This window comes from Vulpes lagopus, chromosome 7 (assembly GCF_018345385.1).
Source record: "Vulpes lagopus strain Blue_001 chromosome 7, ASM1834538v1, whole genome shotgun sequence".
Classification (NCBI taxonomy): domain Eukaryota; kingdom Metazoa; phylum Chordata; class Mammalia; order Carnivora; family Canidae; genus Vulpes; species Vulpes lagopus.
Window position 1 is genome coordinate 51,128,146 of NC_054830.1, and position 16,873 is coordinate 51,145,018.

At 39.4% G+C, this 16,873-nt stretch overlaps 1 protein-coding gene across 13 annotated transcripts in view; it reads left to right on the forward strand.

The window, feature by feature from the left end:
• The window catches only part of ATG7 (autophagy related 7), a 234,927-nt gene that overhangs the window by 66,632 nt on the left and 151,422 nt on the right, over positions 1-16,873 (forward strand). For 12 of the 13 annotated variants that reach the window (XM_041763260.1, XM_041763261.1, XM_041763259.1 and 9 more), the window contains one exon: positions 12,778-12,858. The exons of the other annotated variant lie outside the window; for it this stretch is intronic. In XM_041763260.1, the coding sequence (XP_041619194.1) occupies positions 12,778-12,858 (81 nt within the window). The remainder of the gene's footprint in view (positions 1-12,777; positions 12,859-16,873) is intronic. 13 annotated transcript variants of the gene reach the window in all.

Genomic DNA, 16,873 nt, shown 5'->3' on the forward strand with positions numbered 1-16,873 from the left:
CATATGTGTATTTCAGTGTGTAAGAGAAAGGCTGTCTCCATGGATGAAGCAGTGATGGTGCCTGATAGTTCTGGCTGAGGGTCATGCAGACAGACTCACGTGAAGCTGAGGGCAAGAGTAGGGTGGCGCATTCAGCCCACATTTGTCTCCTCCTGCCTCCTGTCATCTACGATAGCCCTATCATTTTCCAATTGAGGATTTGAATCAGAAGAGGGGAAATTATTTGCCCACAGTCACAGAGAGGTAGTGGATGAGCCAAAACATGAACCTAAACTTGACACTCCTACTGGTGTTCTTCATGAGGTTTTATGAGTGAAACTTCCCTGGCCTGCCCATTGGGAGTGTTATCTTCTGGTCGCTACACCAGCCCTCTTGCACTAAGTCGCCCGTCAGATACCATGTGTTAGGTTACTTACCCTCCCAAAGCCTCAGTTCCCATATCAGTAAAAGCAGGTGTCTTACCTTGTATCCAGGATTATGCCTCCCATAAGGTTTTGTAAGCCATAAAACACAGTGCAAGTGTGGCTTTCCAGTCTGCCTCACACGGACTGTGTGCCATTGTGTAGCATTTATCTGACATGACTGTGTTCATCTTTCTGAAAACATTTCAGGCAGGACCCAGCAGACACTATAATACCTCTCCATGGCAAGAAAGCTGTCCTCTAGAGCTGACCTCTGCTACTTATGCTCGAAGCTCATTTGAATCCCTACTCACTTCCCCTCTTCACATGTCTCTACCCCTTTCTCCTGACCTTGAGCTGTGCCCTCATCGCCCTTACAGATTTCATACTGAGAAAGGCCTTAATTAGATTTTCAGTCATGCCCCTGCACTTCTCTCCTTAAGTCCTTTATGTTAAATCACCACAGCTGTAGTTTCCTTAGTGCTGAGGCCAGAGGGCAAAACAGTCTCTTTATAGAAAGGGTCCAGTGTCAAAATGCATGTACCCATGTTTCTAAAGTACTATGGCAACTAATCCCTCTCAGTGTCATTTACCCCCATTGAGCCTCACAATTGTTTGTCATTCACCAACTCTTCTAGCTCTTTCTCCTCGTTTTCAAATGTCTGAAGGATTATTTTGGTTGTTGGCCATCTCTTCATTTGGTCTTTTCAAAGGCTGAAGAATAACCCAGCCATATATGGGAAAAGCCCAGCGCTTGTGTGTGATTAGTTGCTTACATTATTTCAAGTTTCAAGCCTTTATTTTTAGCTACTATCTAAAAAAGACAGTGGAGAAAGAACTTTAAAATTAATCAGGGTTGTGTGGTTCCTATTTATAGACTTTAAATTTCTTCTTCTTTTTTTTTTTTAAATGGAGTGAGTCCATTTATGCAACTGTGTTTTGATTAGGAGAACATCGTTTCCACAAAAACACTGGGCTGTGTTGCAATGCCCTGCTGCAGACTCAGCACTTCTCTCCTCCTCTTCCTGGCTCTCCAGATTTCCTCTTGGAGAGGAACTTGGTAAACCCCTTTGTGTGCCTTGCATACAAAGAACAACCCGTGAGTTCCCTGAGCTCCTTTTTTTTTCTGTTCCCCAAAAGAGAGTGTGTTAATTGGCCCCTGTGGAATGAGCTGTAGTAGAAAAGTGATAGCCCTTGGATGGGAATCACAAGGCCCCCCACTAGCAGCTCATTGTGTAATCTGGAGAAAGTTGCTTAACTTAGCCTGTGGGCTCTGTGTCTCTGCTTTCTGTGTCAGACCAGGGAGGCCTGAGGATTACTTGGTTGATCTGCCTGTGGAACCACAGGCAGAATTTGGCCCATCCAGAGATTGGCCAAGTATAGGAAAAGGCTTGATTAGGCCCTGACATTCAGTGATAGCCAGCCTGAAAAAAACTTGATTGATTTTGAAAACCATGAGAAAACCATTTGAAGGTAAGAAAATAGGCTTATGGGCTTACTCTTTTTTTAAAACTGGCCCAGTGTACATAGTAGGGATTGTGCAAGCAGCCAACAATAAGCATAACTCTTTTTTTTGTCTGTAAAGGCAATGATTTGGGTAATTTAAATCATCATTTTATTGATGTATAAAGTGTGTCAAATCCTACAAATCATTAAGTATACAACTTGAATTATCACAAAATAAACACTACTCATGTACCCAGCATACAGATCAAAATAAAATGTTATCAAGTATTCCCAAAGCCCCTTCATGATTCTTGCAATTATGATTGCATACTTCCTACACAGAGGCAAGCATCTCTTGACTCTCAACATTGTGGGAGACTTTTGTCTAATTTTGAACTTTCTTTTTTTTTTTTTTTTTTACAGGTTTTATTTATTTATTCATGAGAGACAGAGAGAAAGAGGCAGAGACACAGGCAGAGAGAGAAGCAGGCTCCATACAGGGAGCCTGACGTGGGACTTGTTCCTGGGTCTCCAGGATCATACCCTGGGCTGAAGGCTGCACTAAACTGCTGAGCCACCCGGGCTGCCCCAATTTTGAACTTTCTGTAAATGAAATCATCTAATGTAGTATACTCTTTGGAGTTTGGCTTCTTTTGTAGAGAGAACTTTTTCACTGCAGATCTTACCATAGTATTGTTCCTTCTGCTTTCCATCAAGTAGAATCTTTAAAAAAAAAAAAAAAAAAAAAAAAAAGTTATCTTTTCCTGGCTTTCGGGGTGGTGGCTGAGTTCCATGAGGCCAGACCCTTTTTATCCTGGTTCTTTGGTGCTGGCACAGCTCAAGAGTTATAAAAGGTACAGGCTACTCTTGATATCTCCAGGAAGTTGGTTTTCAGGTTTATAAGAGATCCTGAATGTGACAGAAACTGGAAGCCTGTGAAGTTGCTGATCATTTGACTAGACCTCCCTCAAAAAATGAAAAACAAGGTGGCAGTACAACAGTCCTCCAAACACCATGGTCATTAATATAGCAGTCAGCTTTTATCCCACTTGTGGACCAGGCAGTTCACATTTTTGTCTTTGGGTGAATGTACTCTTGGCTCTCAAGTACTGATGAATAAAGACCCTGAATGTGTATGCCCTTCCTAGGGGTTTGGACTTGCCAACCCCATGGTTCTCTTGGGCTCTTGGATTCTTTCTTTTAATTACTTTCAGAAACACAGAACAAAGCCGGAACTAGGGCAGGACCCTGGGAGAGACCTGGCCTGGGAAATCTCTGAGACAAGTCTGAGACAGAGCTGGGGTTCCTAGCCATTCCTTGGACTGCTAGTTATTTGGCTTGTCTGCATAGGCTATGCCCCCACAAACCCTCAGGCCTTTAGCTTTGAATAAGCTCTTCTTACTTTGTCAGAAATGCTTATCGCAGTGTGCCTCTAGGGATATGGATGGACTGAACTGCTGAGGAAGGAGATGAAGAAGATAAGCAATAAAAGCCCATTTCCTGAGATGTAGCCCAAGAAAAGGAGTCTCCTTCCCTCTCTGCTTCTTTACCCTTCCGATTGATGATAATGGGAATGGCAGGAAAAATAAATTGTCTAAATGTCTGCTGTTTCTCCATATCAGATGCTGTGGTTTGTGACCTATCCATCCTCTTAGACCGTTCAACCATCCCTTCAGCAAATGATGCCCAAACACTGTGCCAAGAACCTTGATGTTCAGAGAAGTTCAGCAACTGACACAAGGTCACCCAGTGTTTATTTCCACTTGCTTTTGGAATGATCTAAGTTGAAGGATATACCCCAAGCCATGTGGATGTAGTGGAGCCTCATTCCAGTGGGAGGCCCCTAAATAGAAGGAGGGATCTGGGTACAAGACCTGACAATGTCTGTGCTTTGTGTGGGGGCCCTAGAAAAAGAGAGGGTGATAGGCATTCTTTGGAGAATGACAGAGGCAATGAATTACATATAGTACCAGAGTTCAGATGTGTCTTAGAGAGCATCTCTCATCCCAGAGGACTTGGACATAAGTTTATCAGTTCAAGGATGTTACTTGTGCTCACCTGATGAGGTTATCCTGTTTGAGAGGTCCCGTGTGAGAGGCAGCCTGTAGGCTTTGCAATCATATGGATCTGATTAGAATCCTAGGTTTGCTTCTTAATTGCATTTTCATCCATTCATTTTTTTGTCCTTATACAAAAGATTTGAGACAGCTCTTGTCACTTGTTACTGTGTGGCCTTGTGCAGGTTACCAATCCTCTCTGAATTTCACACTTTATGCCAGTAAAATGGGAATAATTACATAATAAACTCCTGGAACTAACATACAGATTACATCACATTTACTAAGCACTAGCACAGTTCTGGGCACATAAGGGATACTAGTAAATGTTTATTTTATCTTTCTCTTTCACTTTGAACTAAATTGGTAAAATAGAGCTTCTGTGTTCTCCTAAAGAGGGAGTTACAAAGATTCTTCATAAAACCCTGGAAGCATTGAGTGCATTGGAAAGAGTTGAAAAAGATTAACCAGCTCTATTCTGCAGGCTTTTTCTAAGAATGATGCAGGCTCATTTCCAGCCCAGTCCTTCTGTCCCTCGGTAGCTCTATTTCAATAGCAAGAGGTGGATCATTGGTAGTCGCTGACACTGTTGTCTGAAACAAAGATGATTGACTATGCTGTGCCTGGGGTTTTGCAATTGCTCAACTCCCCATTTTGGCATTGATTTTGATTAAGGTTCTTTCAACAGGGGATCCCTGGGTGGCTCAGCAGCTTAGCGCCTGCCTTTGGCCCAGAGCGTTGATCCTGGAGTCCTGGGATCGAGTCCCATGTTGGGCTCCCTGCATGGAGCCTGCTACTCCCTCTGCCTGTGTCTGCCTCTCTCTCTCTGTGTCTCTCATGAATGAATAAATAAAATCTTAAAAAAAAATTCTTTTCAACATTCTAGAGTAATCTCTTGGAGTTTGAAGTTCGTCTTTATTTATGCAGACTCCAACTCTAGAAATGTTGCCAGATCTGATGGAAACTGGTGTGAAGTCAGTGCAGCAGGTTCAGTTGTGGCCGCACTGTACCTTCTCAGGGTGGCTGTTTGTCTTTGGACATTGGCTCTCTGCTTCCCATCAAGGCGGGGTGGGCTTACAGCTCAAGCTGATTTTACTCAGCTCTGGTGTACACACCGCCAGCAGTAGCCCAGAATGGAAGCAGCTCCTTCCTATACCTGATCTATTTATTTTGTAGCCAATTGGCCATAAATGGCTGAAGATCTAATTTCATTTACCCAGACCCTGATAGCCACCAGGTACTGAGTTTTTGGTTTTGCAGGACTTTTTGTTTAATTTCTGTGTCTTCTTTTTCTTTCCTCCTCTCTTTTTTATCTCCCACATGCTCTGCAGCTCTCTTCCCCAGGCTTTGGAGCCAGAAGGAATAGAACTCAGATGCCTGGCTTTGCCACTGAGTGGTTGTGGAATCTTGGGCAAGCCATACTACTTCCCTGAGAAAGTCACAGGATGGTTTTGAGGGTAAATTGAGATAAATAAGTGAAAACACCCAAGAGCACAGGATGACAATAGTGCTCTCCTCCTTCTCTTCCCATTTTCCACATTATTCCAGAACATGCCTTCCCGTACAGCTTGCAAGAAGAGCAGCTGTTTCTTTGAAAGGGAAAAAGGAGAGGGGTAAACACTGTAGGGGAGGCATAAGAGCGGCGGCGAAGATGGGCGAGAAGAGTGCTTGGTGAGTTTGAGGACCTGCAGTGCTGCAGGTGTGCCTGTAACACAGGGCTAAGAAAGCACAGGAGGATGGGGTGGGTGGAGGGGAGTCAGTCAAATCCTATAGGCATTTGAAAGCCATGGATCCTCACGCCAAGGGCAGTGGAAAGCCAGTGAGTGGAAAATCAGTAGATGGACATAATATGGTAAAATTTGGCTGCTGCCTAGAGAATGGCCTGGAGGAGATCTGAGCAGGTCTGGGTATAGACTTGGAGTCTGCTACCCATTAAGTGGAAGACAGCCTAATCCAGGGATTCCCACATCTGACTACATCAGAGTCACCTCTGGAGCCATTTCAGAATCACATTTCCCGGCCCTTTTCTGGATATACTGAATGCCAGCCTCTAGGGACGTTAGAAAAAAAAAATGGCTTCTTGGTGGCATCCTATGGGACAAAGTACATTACTTTTCAAGTTAACACAGACCAAATTCTGCTCTTTGAACATACCTTTGAATTTTGTGCTCCCACCAACTCAAGTTCCGTTTACAAAAGGACCCTTGGCACCTTGTCCCCAGCCCACACCACTAGCCCAAGCAGGTGTTCCTGCCTGTGAGCCTATGGAGCTAATTAGGCACAGCACAGGTGTGCCTAATGACTTGGGCTGGGACCACGCCCACTGTCCTGCTGGAACAGCTGGGAGGGAGGCCAAAGAAAGTTTAAAGGCCCTCCTCTGAGACTTTTACATATCTCCTGCCAGGTGTTTCATTTTGTTTTGTTTTGTGTTGTGTTGTGTTGTTGTTTTCTGGTGAGGGGAGCTTGTCCTTCTTACAAGGCAAATACCACCAGTGCCTCACTACTGTTGGACAACGGCAATTTCAACTCAGGCTGCTTTCGCCCTTGATGGAACCTGGGGGCCATGAGAGCTAAGGGAGCCAAGAAATGACAGCTAATTGTATTTCTTCTAGGTTCTGTCATTCCCAGGTGGGCTTTTTTTTATATATATATATTTTTTAATTTTTATTTATTTATGATAGTTACACAGAGAGAGAGAGAAGCAGAGACACAGGCAGAGGGAGAAGCAGGCTCCATGCACCGGGAGCCCGATGTGGGATTCGATCCCGGGTCTCCAGGATCGTGCCCTGGGCCAAAGGCAGGCGCCAAACCGCTGCGCCACCCAGGGATCCCCCCAGGTGGGCTTTTAAATATTCAGGGGGGTAGCAAAGATTGGAGAGCTGATTTGTGCATGAATTTTTTTTTTTTTCTGAGGAAGGCAACACAGGAAACGGATGCTGGAGATTATTTTGAGGATGGGGAGTTGGGGGCAATAGGGACTTATATTTTTCATTTTGTGCCTTTCTATACTATTTTAAAAATGTTAAGATGATAAACAGGTTTTATTAATTACCCTTTCGAGGTATAATTTATATAGCTCATTTAAATGTACATTTTAATGAGTTCTGACAAGTGCATACACATATATAACCACTATCACCCCAAGTGAGATGTTGAATCTTCCCAGTCAACCCCAAAATTTCCTTTGTGCCTTTTCCCAGGTAATACCCCACCCTCATCACCAGGCAACCACTGATCCATTTCCATGCAGGCCATTTAAATTTCTTCCTTATTCTTTCCCGTATTAAGAGGAAAAAAACTTATTGTAAATTAAAAAAAAAAAAAAAAAAAAAAAACATGTAGAGAAGCAGGCAACATTTGGCTCCTCTAAGGAATCTCTTACTAGCCCCAAAGCTAGAGAGGAAAGACGTGTGTTTGTAAAATCTACAGTTTTTCCCCTTCAATATTCAGAGGAGGTCACATAAGAGGAAATTAAATATGTAAATATTTTTTAAATATGAAAATAGTAAATAACCTGTTGAGAATGAGTTATTTTTTGTTTTCTGTCATGTGCATTGCTTTTATTTAAAGGTAGAATTTTTAAAAAGCTGTTTAATGCTAACCCTCCTGTATGGAAAGATTGACAGCAAATACTAGTAATAGAATAAAAGTTTACAGTGAACTGTGTGCAGTTCCCAAAGTTAGAGAATTTACCTTGAGCAGTATCCAGAGGGCTTACTTATTATTAGTTCTTGTGTGGATAGAGAAATGACTTTACTATCATTTCATAAAACCTTTTGAATGTTATTTTAGATGTGGGCAAAATTTGGTGAGTGTGGTGCTGCTATTTTTAGAAAATGTGGAAAAAAGTGAGAAGTTTGCTAAAAGCTGCTTCCATCTGTTTTCTGACGTCTAACAGGTGATGTTGAGTGGTCTAGAGCAAACCACAGGAAGGTGTAAATACAGTTGGTAACTAAAAGCTCCTGTTTCATGTGCTTGCCTGATGAGAATCACCTGGGGCTCTTATTAAACATTCGGATTCTCAGGCCGTACCCCAGGCCTTACTCCAGCCCTTTTGAATCAAGTTCCAGAGAGGAATTATTTCTGATCAGGCAAGTTTAGAAAAACGCTGAGCATATTGCTTCACATTGCACACTTCTAAGTAGGAGGTGATGGTGAATTTTTCTCTACCCAAGCTAAGGACAAATTTCTAGAATTTCTTGGATTATGAATTGTGGAGTGGCCGCTTAAATAGATGTGAACATATTAGGATTTTGCATAGGGTACCTGGATTTTAGATTGCTCTGTGATTTCTGTGTGTATCTAAGGAAGGAAGGTGCTAAAACTTTAAAATAACAACCTCTGCTCTTCAAGTTTTATACGATTATTGTAGGATTGAGGGAATGCAGAGCTTTTTGTGGAAGTTCCATGCACTTTTAATACTGGGGATTTAAAGCATTGTTGATGGGGAAGGACTTCATATTGCCTGGAAAATGTGAATGGTGCTAAATTGGAGTTCTTGTGGTATGAGACTTGTTTTCTCTGTACAGTTCAAATATGACTAATTTGGTAGGCTTTGGGATGTTTGTATTTTTCTCATTTCATAATAATATGTAGCCTCTTTTATAAACATCTCACTGTGCTTTGGGCAAATGCAAATAGTTCAACCTGTGTCTTGCCCTTTAAAAGCAAGAGAAATAAATGTTTTTGTTAATTGTAGCACACAAACTGATTCTAAAATTCATATGGAAAGACAAAGGACCTAGAATAGCCAAAATAATCTTGAAGAAGAACAAAGGTGGAAGGCTCACACTTCACCAGTTTCAAAACTTACTACAAAGCTACTATAATCAAAACAGTGTTGTACTGTCATTAGAATAGATATATAGATCAACCAAATAGAATGGAGAGTTGAGAAATTAATTCTTATATTTATGGTCATTTGATGACCATTCAATTGGGGAAGAATAGTCTTATCAATGAAGCATTGGGACAATTGGACTTCTACATGCAAAGGGATGAATTGAGATGCTTGTCTCATACCATATACACAAGTTAATTCAAAGTGGATCATAGACATAAATATAACAGCTAAAACTATAAAACTAGAAGAAAACATAACCTTCATGACCTTGGGTTAGACAAGGTCTCTTACATATGACACCATAAGACAACCAAAGAAAAAATAAATAGGACTTTATGAAAATGAAAAGTCCTGTGCATCAAAGGACACTGTCAAGAAATTGAAAAGATGACCCAGAGTGAGAGAAAATATTGCAAATCTTATCTGAAAAGAAACTTGTATCCAAAATGTTTTTTAAAAACTCTAAAAATTCAACAATAAAAAGAAAAACCGAATTTAAAATTTGTCTAAGAATTTGCAAAGTCATTTCTCCAAAAAAGATGTATGTATAAATGGTTAAGAAGCACACAGAAAAATGTTCAGCATTATTAGTCATTAGAGAAATGCAAATGAAACCACAGTGAGATACCACTTCAGACTCACTAGGATGGCTGTAATCACAGACAGTAACAAGTGTTGGCCTTATAGGTGAGAAAGTAATACAGTACAGTCACTTTGGAAAACAGTTTGGCAGTTCCTCAGAATGTTAAACATACAGTTACCATGTGACTCATTAATTCCTAAAATAATGGGAATTCTTGTATATACCCAATTTTGTAGATACCCAAAAGAAATGTCCAACTGATGAATGGATTAAACAAAATGTGGTATATCCATATAATGGAATATTATTTGGCAATGAAAAGGAAGTACATATCCAGGATATAAATGGATGAAAACTTGCTAAGTAAAAAAAAGTCAGTCTTGTATAATTCCATTTATAGGGAATATGCAAAATAGACAAATCAGTAGAAATAGAAAGTAGACTAGTAGTTGCCAGGGCCTGGGAAAAGTGAAGAATGGGGACTATTTTGGGGCTCTGGATTTATTTTGGGGGTGATGAAGTATTCTGAAATTAGATATTAATGATAATTGTACTATTCCATGAATATACTAAGATCCTCTGAATCGTATACTTTAAAAAGATGAATTTTATGGTACGTGAATTATGTTCTAACCTTTAAAAAAAAGATTTTATTTATTTATTCATGAGACACACAGACATAGGCAGAGGGAGAGGCAGGCTCCCTATGGGGAGCCCAATGCGGGACTCCATCCCAGGACCTCAGATCATGACCTGAGCCACCCAGGTGTTCATAACCTGTTGTTTTCTTAAAATAACTATTACACAGGTATTTAGTGATAAATATCAAAAAGAAGGATTTCAAATGATGGAGACATTATCTCTAAGCTTGGTGGTAGGTAGATTGAGGATTTATGAAAGGTGTGTTTGCATTGAGCAGCTTTTAAGGAAGATGGGGATTTGGCTGTGTAGCTCTTTCCAAAAAGAAGAGTTCCAAGTCACAGAATTTAGCATGAGATAAGGTCAGGAACTTGGGAAAGTCTTTGGAAGGAAGTTGTAGTTCAGCTTAGATTGTGAGCAGTTTCAATTTGAGACATAATTAGAAAGACAGGATGGTCCCAGATTAGTGTGTGTGGGGGTCTCTGAATGCCAGCATAAGGAATTCTCTGCCATATTTGTTTCAGCTATAGAAATTGATAAAGTGACACACCTAGGATCTGTGTATTAGAAAAATTAATTAATGGCAGAGTGTAGCATTATGTGGAAAGGAGGGAGCTCACCTATGAAATACCCATTAGAAGTCTGATACAGTTGGTTTCAGAAGAAGACTTTCCTTTTTGAAATTACCTAAAACTAATTACTTTGAGCTCTGGGCCTTCTGATACCAGCTTGGTGAATTTGAAAGGCCTCACACACAGATGTTATTTTACTTCATATCCTGGGAAAATGAATCACAGTTTCCTAGTAAAGAGCTGTCTGGGGGTGCTAAACAATAGTGTGTGGCCAATGCTTGGCCAATCCATTCATTTTGGTTCCTTTTTCTTCTGTTGCTCACCACCTGTGTTTTTTGTTTTTATTTTTTTCTTTCCTGCCTTCCTTCCTGCTCTAGCTTGGTCTTCTGTCTCCCTTCCCTTCAGCCTTACCTCCCATCTGTAAATATGAGACAGTTTAGCAGAGAAAATTACCAATATTTCTTTATACAACATAAAGCTTGTTATTAGCTGTAGGAGAAAAAAGGATGAAGAAAACCTTTTTGCGAAGCCTACATGGAGACATTAACATAAGCTGTATCAACAAACATTTTAATGGAAAATGTGTAAAATATAGTAACATTTTTGGGGAATTTAATATAAAAGTTTATATATATTATATAAATATATAAAATATGAAAGTAACTGAGAAGTGAGAAGGCTCACTTTGCAAATATTTTTAAGCCTCTAACTTCTTGATCTCATGAGGGTCTCAGCATTCCCATTTCTGACTAATCCTTCTTAGAAGTTTGAGGTCTCCTGTTTTGGTGTCCTTGAATAGCAAACTTAAACCCAGACTGTGCCTCCAGTAGTGTATAATGAAATGGTCACTACATTCCTGAGATTTAGGGATGTAAAAAGATTGTCACATTTTCAAAGCTCACAATGAGGCCATCTAACTAAAACCAGCTGTCTAATTTATCATTTCTACCAAATGCTCTTTTGATCTTGGATTATACTGATAAGGATATTTAAAAGATAGCCATAGCCATGTCTGTACAGGTTCAGTTTTCTAGTATGAACATGCAATTAGACTGTTAGATCCAGTGTGGGTATGAAGATGGAGTTATCTCAATGCAGAAGGAAGCCTTGTTCTTTAAAGAGTTTGTCAGGTTTTGTTTGTTTTTATTTTGGGGAAGTGTTGGTAGGGCAGCCAAAGGCAACAAGGATATGTGGCTTGGTTCTTTTGCTCTATTCAGGTGAGACTGTTAATTTGTGCTGAGACCTAATATTGAAGACAAACCTGTGGTATCCTGAGAGAAAGGGAGGGAAAGGGTAGGTAGCAGAAGGAGACTCGGCCAAGTTGAGGGTTAAGACGCCTCCTTTTGAATCTTAGCTCTGTCACTTTCCATTTTCCTCAGCCAACTTGTGTCACCTTTCTGAGCCTGAGTTTTATGAAGATGGGGGCAGTTGGGAAGATGAAATAAATTAACTCATGAAAGGATTCATGTTATCTGATTTACTATAAATGCTGAGTCCTGTGAGACTTCATGGGGTTTACCATTCATATTTTTCATAATAATATGTTAATGATCTACACAGCAGTTTAAAACGTCCCATTTGGCATACTATAGTTCTAGAGAGATATGATGTTCTCAGTAAATTACTTAAATCATAGTTTTTGAAACCTGGTTACGGCTGATATCCTGGGACAGTGAGTTGCAGTCCAGAAATTTATGCTCAAGGTGGCGCTGTTTCCTCATAAATTTGGTGATGTTTTGCATTGTATCCCTGTCCCAACTCAAGCAAATAACTAGATGTATATTTAGGACCATCTCTGCCTGATGTAGTCCCCAGGCCTTCTCACCTGTGATGCCCCACCCAATATCCTATCCAGGTACACACACTTACCATATTCACTGTAACATGTATGTGACAGTTGCACCATCATGAACTATTTGACCTGTTTTATTTTTTAAGACATTTGTTACAATGATACTTTACAGCATATCACTTTCTTTTTGTATTTTGGAGTTTTTAGGTCTCAAATACGTAAAAAGATTGTGGGGCCTGGTTCTTGATGGCATAAAGGACATGATACAGTTCTTCCTCAAACTGATTATAATACAAGGAAAAATGTCCATGCTGAACTTCATTTTTGCTAATCTGTGTCAAGACCACCATATTATTTCCCACTTTTTGTCAGAAACTACAAATATATTTCACAGGTATGGGCATTCTGAGCTTGATTTGAGCAATTGTTTTGCTTTGTTTTTAGATCCGGGGATTTCTGTCACGGTTTGATAATGTTCTTCCTGTCAGCCTGGCGTTTGACAAATGTACAGCTTGTTCTTCCAAAGTAAGTCATTCGGCATTTGAAGGACTTGTTTTTTAAAATGAGCCTATCATCTTTACTAGCCAGAGCACTGAAACCAACTGAGGACTTTTTGGAGGGGGAGAGGGAAGGTCTATAACACCAGAAGAGATTTGTCATTCATGTGTATTCATTCTCACAGAGAAACCAGCCTGAAAAAGTTTGATTTATAGTGTACAAAGAGAGATTGAATTAGATATTGTAGATATCTGTATCAATACTTGCCTCATAATAATTTTGGCTTGAATATGAACGTTACTAGGTTTTGTTCCTCCTCAGAAGTTCCTTGCTCACATGGACTATCCTAGAGCAATTTGTAAGTGTTATCAGAGGAGGGAGTTAAACCAGGCAGTCCTCTTGGTTTGTCTTTGGGAGATCTACATAATGACAAAAAGTAAACAGAGATTAGGGGCCTGGCTAGGGAGCCCATAAAAGGGCCCCTTTTGCTTTGATCTTTCCAGAGGCTCTAAAAATAGAGCTGGTATGTACCCCATTGTAATGGGAAACGGCTGATGTATCTCAAAACTACAGTTGATGGCATCTCCTTTTTCAACAGGCCTAGAGATAGGCTGAGTTATTTGTGCCTTTATACTGTGTGTTATTGCTAATTTTCTTTTGTTATGCCTCTTTAAGCCTTCTGATGCCCAGTGATTTAACTTGGGCTTTTAAAACTCAAGCTTTTTGGTAAGACTTTCATGTACAAGTGTTATGCAAAATAGTATTAGGGTCATTAACCCCTAAGTCTGGCATCTCACTTCTAACTCAGGACTTCTTTGCCTTGGCCTACAACATCTAGCAGTATGGAAGGGATTGAGGTCTTGGGAAATTATCTCCATTCTGAGTTGATAAGCTTTTTTTTTTTTTTTTTTTTTTAAAGACTTTACTTGGTCATATCCTATGAGAAGCATAATCCTACCCAGTCTTAAAAAATTAATTCAGATTGAGAATGCTGATAAATTTGGTTAATTTTAGGTGTTCAAACATTGAGAGTAACTTTTTTCTTCAAAAAGTAAACTAAGCTGTTTTATCATTGTGCATCCCAAGCATCAATATTGAGATTTAAAGCTTGCCATTTGTCAGTAGTTACCCACAAGCTCATTCTTTTTGCCATCTCTTTGAGGTATCTTATATCTGTTCACATCAAGGCATCAAGGATATCTGTACACTTCTGTCTTCAGAAATGTAGGTTTTAGGATTATATGTTTTTTAGAGAGCACATTTTTTTTCTTGGAATGGGTAAGCTAATTGGTCTCAAAATAACTTGGCAGTATTAATTTTCATACTGAAATCATTTGGCATAGGTGCCAGAAGTTTTTCTGTGGCTTTATGTAGATCATGCATCTCAATGAAATAAAGATAATTGGGTTCTGTAAGTGAAATGCAAACACTCATTCTTTTTTGTTCTCTTTCTAATTAAATTAGCCCTTGAGATACTGTTTATGAAAGAATCACAGGCATACTAGCTAACTGAGGTCCCTTATATTCTTTGAAAGAATCGCTTTGCATTTTTCTTTCACACTTATTGTAAGCATTAAACTAAATATAGGTATCACTTTTTTGTTAGCGAAGTTAATTCCTCTTGGTGGTCATTCTGAGAGTCCTGCTTTACATAAACATGCTGGACGATTTAGTACAAACTGCCTTGAATTTTAACAGCTGTGCTATTCCCAGAGTGATCACTTTTCATGTGGTCTGGGTATTAAATTTCTTTTGTGCTGAAAAGGTTGCTTCACTGGTGCATGTATTTCCTTACAGTAGAAACACAGCATTTACTTACTTGGCTAACTTCTTTATTCGCTTAGGAGAATGTCATTCTCTATTATCTGCAAACCCAACATTAATACTTTGAAATGACAAATCCAATTGCAGTTTCATCTCTGTGCATGTGAATTTTTCTTAATACATACTTAGCATAATATTTTTATACTGAGTCATATCATAGTTATTGTTTCAAAAAGATTCTTGGGGCTAAAAATGACTTTTTAAAAATTCTCCTTTGATATCCATGAAGTAATTTTTCCCTTTGGTAGTTTTTGGTATTTTTGCCTCCCCCCCCCCCCCAGACCAGGGTCATACTTGTGTTTGATTTAACACAAAGACAAAGATGGGGAGATAGAATAAGTTCTGCTGAGTGATAATGCTGTGTTCCTTAGCATATTTTATATTTGTGTGTGTGTGTGTATGTGTGTGTGTGTGTGTGTGTGTGTGTGTGTGTATAGAGCTTTTATAAGGCCTGGGGAAAATGCAGTTCTCTGCTATGTCAGGGAAGGCTGAATCATCCATACACAAATTGTTTATTATCTTGTTTGGTTTTAACTTGGCATGTAGCCAGATGAATTGTTCTTACAGAAAAAATACTGAAGAATCTGGAGGGAGTTGGGTAGTAAAGAGGCACTTTCATTCCAATTTCTGTTTATTGTCTTACAAGACTTTCTAAAATCTAAAAGCACGGAATTTCAAAAAATCTTATTTGAAGGTATATGAGTTGTTTTTAGTTCTAAAAAGGAATTTAGTGCCAACTAAAGTTTTTGTGGATTGCTACCACAGGGAAAAATAGAATTTTAAAACCAATATTCTTGAAACAATTTCTCATAATACACTGATTTAGTTATTATTAGCCTTACGTCTAAATATTTTGGGGGAGGGGACTCCTGGGTGGCTCAGCGGTTGAGCATCTGTCTTCAGCTCAGGGCGTGATCCTGGGGTCCTGGGATAGAGTCTCACATCAGGCTCCCTGCATGGAGCCTGCTTCTCCCTCTGCCTATATCTCTGCCTTTCTCTCCTGTCTCTCATGAATAAATAAAATCTTTAAAAAAATAAATAGGGATCCCTGGGTGGCGCAGCGGTTTGGCGCCTTCCTTTGGCCCAGGGCGCGATCCTGGAGACCCGGGATCGAATCCCACATCGGGCTCCCAGTGCATGGAGCCTGCTTCTCCCTCTGCCTGTGTCTCTGCCTCTCTCTCTCTCTCTCTGTGACTATCATAAATAAATAAAAATTAAAAAAATAAAAAAATAAAAAATAAATAAATAAATATTTTGGAGGAGGTTAGGGTATTTTGAGGGTAACTTTGTATTTTGATATGATTTCATATTTACAGGAAAGATACAAGAATAGTACAGAGAACCTTCTTACACTCTATCCAGATTGACCAGTTGTTTGTTTACATTTTTGCCCCACTTATATATGCATACTCCTCTCCCTCTCACCCTGCTTCCTCCTCCTCACCCTTCTCTTTTTTCTTGCAACTTTGAGAGTAAGTTGGAAACACTGTGTCCTTTCCAACTAAATACTTCAATGTGTATTTCCTAAGGAAAAGGCTATTCTCTTACCTAAACACAATATACTTTTCAAATTCAGGCAATTTAATGTTGCCACAATATTCTTACCTAATCCACAGTCTATATTTTAAATGTTGTTACTCGTAACAGTAACAGTCTTTATAGGTTTCTTTTCCCAAACCAGTTCAGGATCAAGCATGCATTTAGTTGTTGTATCTCTTTGGCTTCCCTCAATCTGAAAAAGTTCCTTAACCTTTCTTTCTTTGTCTTTCTTAACCTAAATATGTTGATATTTGCCAGTTATTTTGTAGCATTTCCATCAATTTGATTTTGTCTCCTGTTTCCTTATGATTTGAGTCAGGTCATGAAATTTTGGCAGAACTACCAAAGACGTGATGATGTATCATCATGTTAGGAGGCACAAGATATATTTTATCCCCTATGGTGATGTTAATTTACCCTCTCCCATATTTGTAACTACCTTCCCCAATGGTGAAAAACCTGGATCTCATTATCCTGCATGTATTTACTTACTTGCTCCAGTCTAGAATACATAGAAAATAGTTTCAAAATTGCTAGCTCATACCACTCCAGAAAATAAACCTACTAATTAGAGTTCAATCTTTGTCCATGGTTCTTTTTTTCTAGGTAAAATTTATATACACTAGAGAGCATGAATCTTAAGAGCAAACAATCCTGTAAGTTTTGACAAGTGTATACA